This window comes from Miniopterus natalensis, chromosome 6, assembly GCF_054644295.1.
Source record: "Miniopterus natalensis isolate mMinNat1 chromosome 6, mMinNat1.hap1, whole genome shotgun sequence".
Lineage (NCBI taxonomy): Eukaryota > Metazoa > Chordata > Mammalia > Chiroptera > Miniopteridae > Miniopterus > Miniopterus natalensis.
Genome location: NC_142086.1, coordinates 83,392,703 through 83,405,397, shown reverse-complemented (window position 1 = coordinate 83,405,397; position 12,695 = coordinate 83,392,703). Strand labels below are relative to the sequence as shown.

The 12,695-nt window shown below is 49.8% G+C and overlaps 1 protein-coding gene across 2 annotated transcripts in view; it reads left to right on the top strand.

Moving 5' to 3' along the window:
• The window catches only part of ADARB1 (adenosine deaminase RNA specific B1), an 84,861-nt gene that overhangs the window by 60,736 nt on the left and 11,430 nt on the right, over window positions 1-12,695 (top strand). Inside the window, exons 4-8 of one of the 2 annotated variants that reach the window (XM_087818393.1) lie at window positions 140-1,074; window positions 4,924-5,038; window positions 7,468-7,636; window positions 8,288-8,433; window positions 9,503-9,671. In XM_087818393.1, the coding sequence (XP_087674519.1) occupies window positions 140-1,074; window positions 4,924-5,038; window positions 7,468-7,636; window positions 8,288-8,433; window positions 9,503-9,671 (1,534 nt within the window). Of the gene's footprint in view, window positions 1-139; window positions 1,075-4,923; window positions 5,039-7,467; window positions 7,637-8,284; window positions 8,434-9,502; window positions 9,672-12,695 lie in introns of both variants that reach the window. The other variant, XM_087818392.1, reaches the window with a different exon arrangement.

Below are 12,695 nucleotides of genomic sequence, written 5' to 3'. Positions count from 1 at the left end.
CCTCCTGTGTGCAACAGGGAGTAATGCAGAACACACATCACTTACCCAGTTACAAAGAGAGATAAAGGAATCTATAAATTTTGCATTTACAAGATCCTGCAACGAAGGCGTTGTAAGTTGCTCTTTCTGGGCACCGCAGGTTCGAGCAGCACAGAGGCTAAGGACAGCTGCAGTGTGGACCATGGGCCCCTTGGGGACGGCGGTGCGCCGGGGCCGGCTGATAGCTGCCTGTTCCCCAATGGGGGCGGTGGCATCCTCGGCAGGAAGCGGCCCCTGGACGAGGGCAGCAATGGGCATGCCAAGTTCCGCCTGAAGAAGAGGAGGAGGGCGCCGGGGCCGGCCCTGCCCAAGAACGCGCTGATGCAGCTGAACGAGATCAAGCCCGGCCTGCAGTACACGCTGCTGTCCCAGACGGGACCCGTGCACGCGCCGCTCTTCGTCATGTCCGTCGAGGTGAACGGGCAGGTGTTCGAGGGCTCCGGCCCCACGAAGAAGAAGGCCAAGCTGCAGGCGGCCGAGAAGGCCCTGCGGTCGTTCGTCCAGTTCCCCAACGCGTCCGAGGCCCACCTGGCCATGGGGAGGAGCCTGTCCGCCAACACGGACTTCACGTCCGACCAGGCTGACTTTCCAGACACACTCTTCAACGGCTTTGAGACGCCGGACAGATCGGAAGTGCCATTTTACATGGGCTCCAACGGAGATGACTCCTTCAGCTCCAGCGGGGACCTCAGCTTGTCAGCGTCCCCGGTGCCCGCCAGCCTTGTCCAGCCTCCCCTCCCGGTCCTCCCACCGTTCCCACCGCCCAGCGGCAAGAACCCTGTGATGATCTTGAACGAGCTGCGCCCGGGTCTGAAATACGACTTCCTTTCAGAGAGCGGGGAGAGCCACGCCAAGAACTTCGTCATGTCTGTGGTCGTGGACGGCCAGTTCTTCGAAGGCTCGGGAAGAAACAAAAAGCTCGCCAAGGCCCGGGCCGCGCAGTCTGCCCTGGCCACCATTTTTAATTTGCACTTGGATCAAACACCATCTCGCCAGCCTATCCTCAGCGAGGGCCTCCAGTTACACTTACCACAGGTGAGGAAAGTCTGGTCGTGCCTTGATCATGATTTTAGATAGGACCTGGTTTTATTATCATGTTGACTTTCCATCTCATGTCACTCTGTCCTCACCACCAACAGTTACCAGTAAGTGTGGCTGCCCAGCAGCCTGTCCTAGATTTTGCTGGCCATGTGGTCCCTGGCCATCATGAGCCAGCCTGAGGCCATCACAGCATAGGTTGGGGACACCAGAGCAGTGCTGTCATCCCTCTCTATGCTGAACCTCACCTCAAAGGATAGTTCACAGTTCCCTCCCCGTATAGCTGCCCCTGTGGGGGGTGAGGCAGGCATCCATAGCAGCCTTTGATGAGAAGGGTAGGGAGCCAGACACCGGAACCTGCCCCAACCCAGGGTGTTTTCCTAAGTCTCACTGGGATTCTGGGCACAAGAGGAGGGAGTCTGGCCAGTCAGCTGCTAAAACCCAAGGGTGTCAGGGCTCTGGCTCCAGTGGGACTGGTTTGCAGCTGCATTCCTGTGCCCACAGCAAAAGGGAGCGAGTGTCAGAGGGATAGGGGGCCCTTAAGCAAGTGCTCCAGGTCCACCAGGCACCCGGGTCTGTCTGTACCTGGTGGGATTCATGCAGGCTTCCTTTTTCCTGGCCCCCTACACCCATTAAAATCAGGGTGAACAGAGGAAACATTCAGAGGGACTCAGATAGGCATCTGTGAAGGAGGAAGACTGAAGGAGGAAGACTTACTGTCATTTCCAAATCCTACAACTCATTATTTATTGCTTTTCTTAGAAATCCAAGATTCTCTCGTCTACTGTAAAAATCAGTCTTTTAGGGAGAAAACCTGATCCTCTTCTCCGTTTATTCCTTCTTGTCAAAGTGCGATTCAGTTTGAAGATAAATATATAGTGGTTTGATCAGAAGAATTGAAGGACTCGATATTGATGGATAGGATGGCCTGTGTTCTCTTAGAAGAACTCAAGAGCGCCAGCTCCCTTTCACCTTTGAGCCAGTTAGAGTAACCTGTCCTCTGAGATGACCAAGGTCCTCAGTTTTAAAAGAAGGAAATTTATTTTATTTTGCCTAAAGCAACCGAATGCAGCATCAATATAAAGCAAAGGTGGGGAACTTTTGGCTCATGGGCCGTATATGGCCCGAGAAGTCATTTGGTCTGACCCTGCCAAGGCAACTGTAGGTGGGACTCAAAATTCAATAAATCTAGGCATTTTTTTCATAGCTAATTTTTAAGTTGATAATTTTATATGGTCTGAGAATGATGTTATGAATATCCAAATGACCCTTGGCAGAAAAAAGGTTCCCCACCCTTGGTAAAGTAACATGCTCAAAGTAATGTACTGATTTTTTTTCATGAACCAAATAATTGCTTCCCATGTTAAACTCTTACTATCAGTCCATTCATAGTTTTACAAATCGGTGGCACTAGTTCCCAAGTCAAGTGATGTTTTATTTTCAAGCTTACTATATGCTAAACCTATTTCAGCCTGAGTTCAAAACAGCGTCTGACTTGGCCTGTCTTCCCTGAACGTGAACAGGGTCATATGTAAGAGAATGGAAGTCGTACTGAATGCTCTGCCTCCCAGATGCCAGGTTTCACAGTGCAGATGGGTAACACTGCGGAGGGGAGGCAGAGGGAGGTCTGTGTGTGTGCCTGTGCATGTGTGTGCATGCATGTATGTGTGTGCACTTGCAGCCTGAGCCCCAGGCTGAGCTCAGTGGAGCAGTGACCAGAGCCCCTGGCCTGGGAGGGTGGGGCCTGTGCAGCCTCTCTGGGGAGGGTGTCTGTGGGAATCCTACAGTCAGGGGCCGCCCCACACCACTTACCCAGATTCTGCAGGTGCTGAGTAGTCGTTTCTGGAGCTCTGTGGTCTCTAGACAGTGAGGCCTGGGGGAGTGGAGTTGTATCTGCCCCCTAGTCTCTGCCAGCAGTAGCCCCATCATGTCTCCAGAGACCCCTGGTGGCTCCGGTAACCATGTTCTCCTGGAGGACCTGGGGGGTGGTTTCACAGAATCAACCCAGGCCTTGTTTCTGGGCTCCATTGTCTTTCCCCTGGGAATCTCAAATGCTTCTAGAACAGTGTAAATTCCTATGTTTCCCGCAAGTAACCCATGCAGGATTTGGGTCAAATGTCCCTGGTCTTATGATTGTTTGCCTTCATGGTGTTCATACTGGCACTAGAGAGTTTAAAAAGCAGGTGATGTTGACCATGTGATGAGTGTGAAACACCCTGTCAGCACTGAATGTTATTTAGCGGCCTAGCCGGACCTCCCTGCCTCTCTGCCCTGAGTGTCGTTGCAGGAGGCAGTGCTGTGGGGCCTATAGTGGTATGGGCTTGCCGTTTAGGAGCTTGTTACTTTGCCATTATATCTGCCCCCTTGTTTAGAGGGAGAGGTGCTTCATTACCCATAAAGAATGAGGTAGTGACCCCTTTAAGGGGGGTGGAAGAATGTCCATGTGTGCAAATGCTGGCACCACACAAGCAAGTGTGCACAGGAATGCTGACTTCCACTCAAGTGTCTCCTAACTAGTGAAACTCCTGTGCCTAACCTATGAAATGAAACTTTTATCCCCTCTGGCTGTCCTTAACCTTTCATTTTTTCCTTCTATATAAGTTGGAACGCGTTGTCCTTTATCTGTGGTGCCCTTGGCATCGTTTGGTTGCACATCTGTTTCTGTCTGTGGTCTGACTCCCTTCCCTGTGCTCATACCTGTAGCATCAATGCCTCTGCCAAGGTGCCAGGTGAGGCCCGTGGGCCCCACCTGGGCATTCTGCCCACCCACCACATGGCTGGTCTTGAGCACTGTCCCCTGGAATTTGCTGGTACAATGACAGGAGGAAAACTTCCTGATAACTATGCTTTTTCCAAATAACTCATTATTTAGGATGAGTGACTTTTCTATTCATTTTAAGCCTATTTTTTTAAGGGCCAAGCTGGGGACACTGGATTTGGCCGTTTGTCAAGACAAGTGTGAGATTGGGGGGATATAGGTCCAATGTGGCTCTTTACACATACACATACACGTTAGCACTGTTTCCCAGAACACTATGGGTTCACTTTATCCATAACTCATGAGCCATAAAAATAAGATGTGTCCCAAATCTAACAGATAGTTTGCTTCTAAGAAGCAGTCCCTGGAGGACAGTGCTGTCCGATCTGGTCACATTCCAGTGAAGTGTTCCAGGCATCACTAAGCACCTTCCCTTGAGTACATCCTACTGTCATTTGATCTGAGGGATAGCTGCCCCACAGGCTCTGCTCAGTGCTGGATTTGGAGAGAGTGACTGAACCAGGGTGATTTGTCTTAGCTGTTAAAATAACTGAGACATATTTGATGGGCGGGGCCTTTGAGAGGGAGGTGCTGTGCAAAGCTCATGATTCTTCGATTTGACCGCCCCTTTCTCCTGCCCATGCTCCCTAGTCTTGCCAGGCTGGGCTGGATACTCAGAGAGCCTGGGCAGCAGAGCAGTGGAGGGGGGAGGCAGGTGACCCCAGGAAGGCACTCTTGCCACCCTACACCACCGTGCTCTTATTGGAGGGCAGGGCTGGTGCGCTGTGAGGACCGGAGGGGCAGCAGGGCATGCCCCATCTGCACCAGCTTGGGCTCCCATACAGCTAGACTCTGGGCTGTCCCTGCCCTTAAGGCTCTGGTAAAAGATTCCAGCCATGGCCTCGCATGTTCCTTGGATGTGTGTTTCCAAGGAGTGCTTTGGAGGAAACACACACATACGCACGCATGCATGCACACATTTGTTTACCCGATTTACTCTGGGATTCTCCAGAAGAGAAGCCATCTGAGCCACCACCCTGGCATTTGCAGGCAGGTGCAGGCGCCTAACCCCCTGCTGTGGTCCTCAGGTGTTAGCAGACGCCGTGGCCCGCCTGGTTCTGGATAAGTTTGGTGATCTGACAGACAACTTCGCCTCCCCCCACGCACGCAGGAAGGTTCTTGCTGGAATCGTCATGACAACAGGTAAACATCTTGCCCTATAAAAACTTCTGACTCTAACAGGAAAATTGTGTTTTCCCTCTTCAGAATGTCTGCTGTCTGCAAATGTGGGAACTACTTACTTTTTCCCCCAAATGTTCATCTTTTCAACCTAAGTTGTTTTCATTTGGAGAAGCACCCTATGTTAGTGTTGGATTCCCACAATTGTGGGTGAGTGGTCTGGATCTGCTCGGGAAGCTGCAGGAGACGTGTGAACTCCTGCTTCACAGGAAAGTAGGACATATCTGATTTACCAGTTAGTGTTCATGCTGCAGGTAGGGTTCTGTGTGGCTTTTGAGGAGAGAGGAAGCTCTAGCAAGAGTTGAAAATCTGTGGGGAAAACACACTGTTTGGGATGGCAGGAGGAACCCTATTAAATTTGTAGAAGTTCCCAGTCATGGAAGGAACCCTTCCCCAGATCCTCTTCCCACACCAGCGAGTGGGACAATGTGCTGCAACTCCATGGGGTCTCCTAGGAACAGGAAGCCACAACCTGACCAATGCCCAGATCCTGTGGTGGTGCAGGCAGGTTTTGGAGAGAGGACCCCCACACCCTGTCATTTGGGCCTCTCTCTGCTGGCAGCATCCACAGTGTGTGCAGGGAGCAGGCCTGGAGGCCAGGGAGCAAGGGGCTGGGAGCAGCGTTTCTGTCTCCACTAGCCAGGAGAAAACCCCAGCTCTATGTAGGTGGCTGTGTTTTCCTCTCCAGAGGGAATTTTCTGTCCAGCTGGGGAAAGGACATGATTCTGTGATCCTCACGTTGATCCCCCCAAACCCTGGAGTACAGGACAACTTTTTTTTTTTCTTTTCATTCATTTTTTGTTTGTTTATTTTTGTTTAAAATATTACAGATGTCCCTTTTTCTCCCCAATGACTCATTCTACCCCATCCCACTCCCCTCCCCGGTCCCTCTCCCCACCATTGTCCATGTCCTTGGCTTGTGCATATATGCATATAAATTCTTTGGTTAATCTCTCCCCCTCCACCCACCCGCCTTCCTCCATCCCTCTGACATTTGTCAGTCTGATCCATGCTTCCATGTCATTGAATCTATTCTGTTCATCAGTTTATTAAGTTCTTTAGATTCCACATATAAGCAAGATCATGTGATGTTTGTGTTTCGCTGCCTGGCTTATTTCACTTAGCATAATTTTCTCCAGGTCCATGCATACTGTCCCAAAGGGTACGAGATCCTTCTTTACAGCTGCATAGTATTCCATGTGTGTGAATGTCCCACAGCTTTTTATCCATCAGCTACTGATGGGCACTTGGGCTGTTTCCAGTGGGACGACTCTTGAATCGCAAGCGTCCTCCCTGCAATGTTAGTGCTTTGGCACAGCTGAGCGTGTGTCTGAGGGGCAGATGATGAACTCTGAACTTTAACAGGGGTTTCATGTTTTCTCTGATGTTGGTGCCTGTATTTTCCCTCCTCTTCTCTCTGTACACTTACATAACTGAAAGGTGAGCTTTTCAGCTGCTGACACAACAGTTCCCTGAGAAGGCTCTGTGGCTCCAGCGGCACCAAGGCGTGGGCAGGCGGTTCTGTCATCCAGCTCTTCTCACCACTGTAGAAGGGGCAGATAACCGCAGGGCAGCATTTGCACCTAGGCGTGAATTCCACTTGGGATGCTGCTCAAAGCCACAATTCACATCTGCAGGCAGGACTACACAGCACAGGCCATGTGGTTCTGACCTCAGATGGCCTCCACTCGTTGAATGACCTTGGCCAGGTTATTGATCCCTCTGTGCCTCAGTTTCCTGGTCTGTAAAATGGAGGCAATGGTAGCCTGTACCTTAAGGATGTGGGATGAAGTGAGAATACCTGACCTGGTAGAGCCCGCACAGTGCTGGGTGACACAGACATGCAACAGATGGTGCAGTTTATACCTGGTGACGTTTGGGACCTTTGCAGTATGTTGTCTGTCGACAGATTTACCATCAGTGGCCGCTCTTCTGCAGGTTCCCCAGTGCTGAGGGTTTCCTTCCAGCAGTTAGTGGGTGACAGGGACTCCTAATGAGCACGCTGCAAATGGCTTGTTTTCCTTCTTACCCCTTCCTCATCGCCTCTTTAGTGCTTTGATATTAATTTCAAGATTAATAACCAGACTACCTATCTACCTTCACATAGTGCTTCCTCCCTGTATCCAACAGGACTGTTCAAGAAAAGACGATTACATTCCAGAGGAAGTAACTTCCCTAAGTGTAGAACCTTCACACGGCAGAGTGAGGACGGTTGGCTTCCAGGAGTGTTGCAGAGCCCATCCTCTGGGAGGCCTGCAGCCGTGGCGGGGGGTGGGGTGGGTAACGTGCGCTGAGTTCTCTGCCAGGTTCCGTCACCTAGGACACATGTCAGGCCTGGGGGCTCAGGTAGGCGCATGACTGTGACTAGAGGAATGGTCTCTCTTGTTTTTCAGGCACAGATGTTAAAGATGCCCAGGTGATATGTGTTTCCACAGGAACGAAATGTATTAACGGCGAGTACATGAGTGACCGTGGCCTTGCTCTGAACGACTGCCACGCAGAGATCATATCTCGGAGGTCCTTGCTTAGATTCCTTTATACGCAGCTTGAGCTTTACCTAAAGTAAGTCTAGTAAGTAAGTAAAGGAAGCTGTTTTAAAAGGTTTTTCTCCGTCAGGAAACACTGCACAACTTTCACTGAAAAATTCTCAAAATAATAACTGTCGGTAACAGTGAGGTTGGACCCCATTTTCCCATGATGCTCAAGCTACAAATAGAGTTGGCTAATTTACAGCACACATATGTATACACACACGTACATATGTGCACACACATGTATGCACACATACATAATAGCATCGCAGGTTTCAGGTCTGTGCTCAGACCCTGTGCTTTTGTTTTCTGCAGTATGACAGCAGTCGAACGCCACTGCCTGGTAAACACGGTCATTTTTATTCCAGTCACTGTGCCTAAAATCAGCCCAGCATGGATCCAAACTGCTTTTCTTTACCAAGCCATCTCTACACAGTCATCCTGTTTGGAGTCAGAAGTGAGAAGGAAAGGAGGAATACTTGCATTTCGATGGCATGTCCATTGTTGAGTGGACAGGAACTGTGTGAATTACCACAAAAATGTAAAATAAGGATTCCAGTTCCAGCTTCTCTTTACCCCGTTGAAAATATGGGCCTCTGAAAATCACTGGGAGCTGGGGCAGACTGGATTTTGACCACACGCAGCTGGAAAGTTTACTTTGCGACTTGTTTCCTTTCAGTAGCAAAGAAGATCAAAAAAAATCCATCTTCCAGAAGTCCGAGCGGGGAGGTTTTAGGCTGAAAGACACCGTCCAGTTCCATCTGTACATCAGCACCTCTCCCTGTGGAGACGCCAGGATTTTCTCACCACATGAACCAATCCTGGAAGGTACAGCCAGGCTTCTTGACAGTCAGCAGTTTCTCAGAATGCATGGTCACGTGGTAACAGACAAGACTAAACGTACATTAGTATCCTTTGTTTTTTTAATATCAGCCTTGAACGTGGATCTGAGGAATACTTAAAAGCATGAGGTTTTACTTTTCCATGAATAATTAACTAGAAAATTTTAATGAATGAAAATGTTGAATCTAATAAACTATGAAATTGGAATAGAGTGAGTACATCAAATCAGAATTGTTTTCAGCACCTAAATTTGGACAGTATATGTCTCTAAATCGGAGAGACATATTTCCTCTCCCATATTTCTGATGAATCATAACGTAATAAATGCGTAATTGGAGTGTTTGGCTGAAATTCCAGAAGCAGGTTCAGACTAATGGAAAGGGAGACCCTGTTTCTATCACATCTTCCCACCCTTCTCTGCATGAGTTAGTTCTTTTGTTTCACACGAATTTGTGTCCACATCTCTTCTCCCAAGCTTAAACATTATTTGTTCCTAATAGAACATTTAATTGTGTAATTTTCCTTGATTATGAAAGCAACACACTCACTGTGGAAAATTGCTAAGTATTTTTAAAATAAGAAAGAAAATTTAAATCACCCATTTTCGTATGACCCAGGGGTAGTCTCTGTGGACGTTTGTACATGCTTCCTGTGGGCTTATTTCTGCTCCCTATGGATTTCTTTATAAAATTTTGAAAATACGGGGGAAAATATAACACCCAAATATCCAACACATAGAATTAACAAATGTTAGCATTTTGTCCTATTTGCTTAAGCTCCTTTTTAACGATAGAAATCAATTGCTTTGGCTGAAATGGAAGCCCTCTTTTCCCCATCCCTGAGGAAGGCACTTCTGTGAATTTGGTTTGTATTATATCCTTCCTGTCCAATTTCATATACTTATACTGTACATATGTGCTATAGATACACAGTAACCGCCTGCACATATTGGCGTAAACTGTTGTAAATTTGTAGAGTGTAGTTAGATGTGCTTCCCAGTGAGTGGAACACATGGTTTCCTGCCGGTGACTTCCTTCTCCTGTTTCTCTCTTAGAACCAGCAGACAGACATCCAAATCGAAAAGCCAGAGGGCAGCTGCGGACGAAAATAGAATCTGGGGAGGGGACCATCCCGGTGCGCTCGAATGCGAGCATCCAGACATGGGATGGGGTGCTGCAGGGGGAGAGGCTGCTCACCATGTCCTGCAGCGACAAGATGGCTCGGTAAGGCCCCTGGGGGCACCTGACCCTCCCCACTGCGACAGTCACCCCTGATGGCTTTCAAAATCGTGAATTTTGTCCCCACTCCCTACTCCAGTGTTCCCTGCATTCTTTGAAGGACTAAAGCTCTAGAGAGGCTCCAGGACCCTTTGACAGGGTGAAGGCGGGCCTTTACCCAGGAGTTCCAGGCTGTCCACTGCCATTCTGCAAAACCAGCATCCCGCCCTTTATTACTATTGTTATTCGTGGGCTTCTGGGGTGAACCAATGTGTTTCACTGGACGTTTTAAAATGATTTGCTCCCAGAGAAAGCAAAGAGGTTCCTTGTTTGTCAGAGGTGTAACTTTAATGGTTATGTTCACTCTTCAGTTAGTATTTGGGGTAATTGGTGTTTACATTTAAAAAATAATGTGACACCCGTCACAGGCATTGTGCTCTGAGTACTGGGAGCACCCACTGGTGGTCAGGGTGAGGTTGGGGTGCTGCAAACACCCATCGAGTTTCAGTCCCCTGAGAAGTGTTATTCTTTCAGGAGCCTGCATCCCAGGCAGATTATAGAAAACCCCATTTCTTCAGATGCTGGTCTCAGTTCTAGTAGTTATTTATCTTCTAACAAACATTAAAGACTTCTGTCCGTCCTCACCCCCTTTTCAGGCTCAGTAACTTGCTAGAACAGCTCATAGAACTAAGGGAATATAGTTACTTAATTGACCATTTTATTGTAAAGGACACAAGTCAGGAACAGCCCCAGGAAGAGATGCCTAGTAAGGGTGGGGTGCAAGTATCTTCTGTGCTCTCCGGCCCCACTGTCCTAGCGCCTGAGGTGTTCACCAGCCTGTCAGGTTTTATGCAGATTTCCATCACATAACCATGATTGATTAAATCATTGGTGATTGGTGATCAACTTGATCCCCAGTTCCTCTCCCCACTCCATCTAATTATGTGGTCAGTTTCCCTGGCAACCAGCCCCCATCCTCCTAGAGTCACCTCATTTTTGTAAACTCGGATGTGATTGAAAGGAGCTTAATATTAAATATCACACCAACAGATGGCCATGGCTTGACAGCCAGAACAGCCATGGCCCAGAAACCATGCTGGCAGCCGGAACACTGCCCACTGGCTGCAGTTCTCCTGTCCTGTCCCGTCCTGAGGGGATGAAATGACAGCCTCTTGAGTGACCATCACGGATGAGAGGCAGTGGGCAGGTGCTGGGCGAGATGTCCTGTGTCTCTCACAGAGGGACAGAGCAGTGGACTATGTGTCCCAGCCTAAGGGGCAGGAAGTGGGGGAGGGGCAGAGGGCAGGCTTAGGAGTGAAGGCCACAGTGGGCAGGGGGAGGGAAGGAAGGTAGAGTGCTATTGCTGGGATCACCGGGTGTTGTCTGGTGGGTTGGTGGGCAGTAAGGCTGAAGGCAGCCACCACCCCTCTCAAGACTGCATGGGTCACAGTGATGCGAATGGAGTTAACCATCTCATGGTGAGTTGCGTCTCATGATGGGAAGGCGCCAGGTCTCAGTTCTGATGACCATGGCCTCTGTGGTCTGGGCTGCATGGAGCTGTGGGAGGAAGCAGAGACCACCTTCCTGAGGGCAGACAGCTTGGCTATTCGGAGCTGCTGTAGCAGGCAGGGTGAGGGGAGCTCTAGTGGACAGGGGAGGCTCAGGTGTGTTCCATGGAGGCTGTGGGTGAGCTAGCCAAAAATGGGGCCACTTCTGGGGCCACTCTGGGTGGTCCCAAGTTGGAAGCAGGGACAACAGTTAGGGCAGCTGACCAAGTCCTGACTGCTGTGGGCCAGGTGCCATGGGGGCTGTGGTTGGGTCAGAGCTTTCCTGTGACTGGTCTGGCCATTGCCCACTTGTACACTCAGCCTCTCCGAGCTGGGCTGTGCACTTTACAGATCCAGGGACACACCTGCATGACAGCGCTCTGAGCCCTGCCCTCTAAGAAATGATGTAAGGGAGACGAAAGACAAAGAGGCCTGGACAGCGAGCATGGCGGGTCCGAGTGAGCTCCCCTCAGCACCTGTTGGTTCTTCCAGTGCCACCCCAGCAAGTGTCACTGGCAAACTGCTGTAGAGGCGGCTCCCCTATGGCCACCCACCTGTCGTCCCACCAGACCTTCCCCACACTGCTGACAGGTTACTTCCCAAAATGCAGACCACATCAGTCCCTCTCAGAAAAACACTTCCATTAAATTAGGTGGTGCCACCGCCTCCCCAAAAGGCCTTCAGGAGCTCCCGCTGCCCTGAGGAACAGCCAGTCCTTGTGGAGGTGGCTCAGGCCAGTCTGACCCTGCCCTGTCCCCACCCTGTCCCTAGGCCTGTCCCCTCACTGGATCTGGGTGGGGCTTCCCTCTCTCTGCCTCATACCCTGCTTTGGGTCTAAGTTCAGGGTCACCCTCTCAGAGCCCTCTCTGGAGTCAGCACCCCTCTTCTGCTTTTTCATGGAACCCTGCTCTCCTTCAAATTGATCTCAGCTCAACTTTTAATTCTTGATTCATGTGTTTGCCTTTTTACTGCTTGTTCCCATCCAGACAGCCCACGGACTCCAGGAACATGTGGGCTATGTCATCTCTGCACCCTGAACTTAGGCCCAGCACCAAGGGTGCAGACTCCCCAGACTCCCCAGGCTGTAGAGTGCTTCTCCTGTTTGTGGGGCTCAGAGAGAGAGAGCAGCGGTGTGTTTATGGGATGGTGTGTGAATTAGAGTGCAAACAAACACCTGGATGTCAGTGATGTGAATGATTGGTTTAATAGAAGTCATATAGTCACTCCCTCTCCCGGTGTGGTTCCAGTATCACTGCTGCTGTCCATGGCAGGGCAGGCCTGGTGACCAAAAGGCAGTGGGGAGAGCACACCTCTCTCCCTGGCATGGCTGATTCTCACCTCCTAGTGTTAAATGGAGCCTGAGTCAGAGTTGTCACCAAGGAACAGGAAATGATGGTTTAATGTTTTGAGGGACTCCAGAGCGATAATTTTTGTTAGAAGTGATAAAATATTTACTTTCCCTTTTGATTTTTCTCACAAAAAA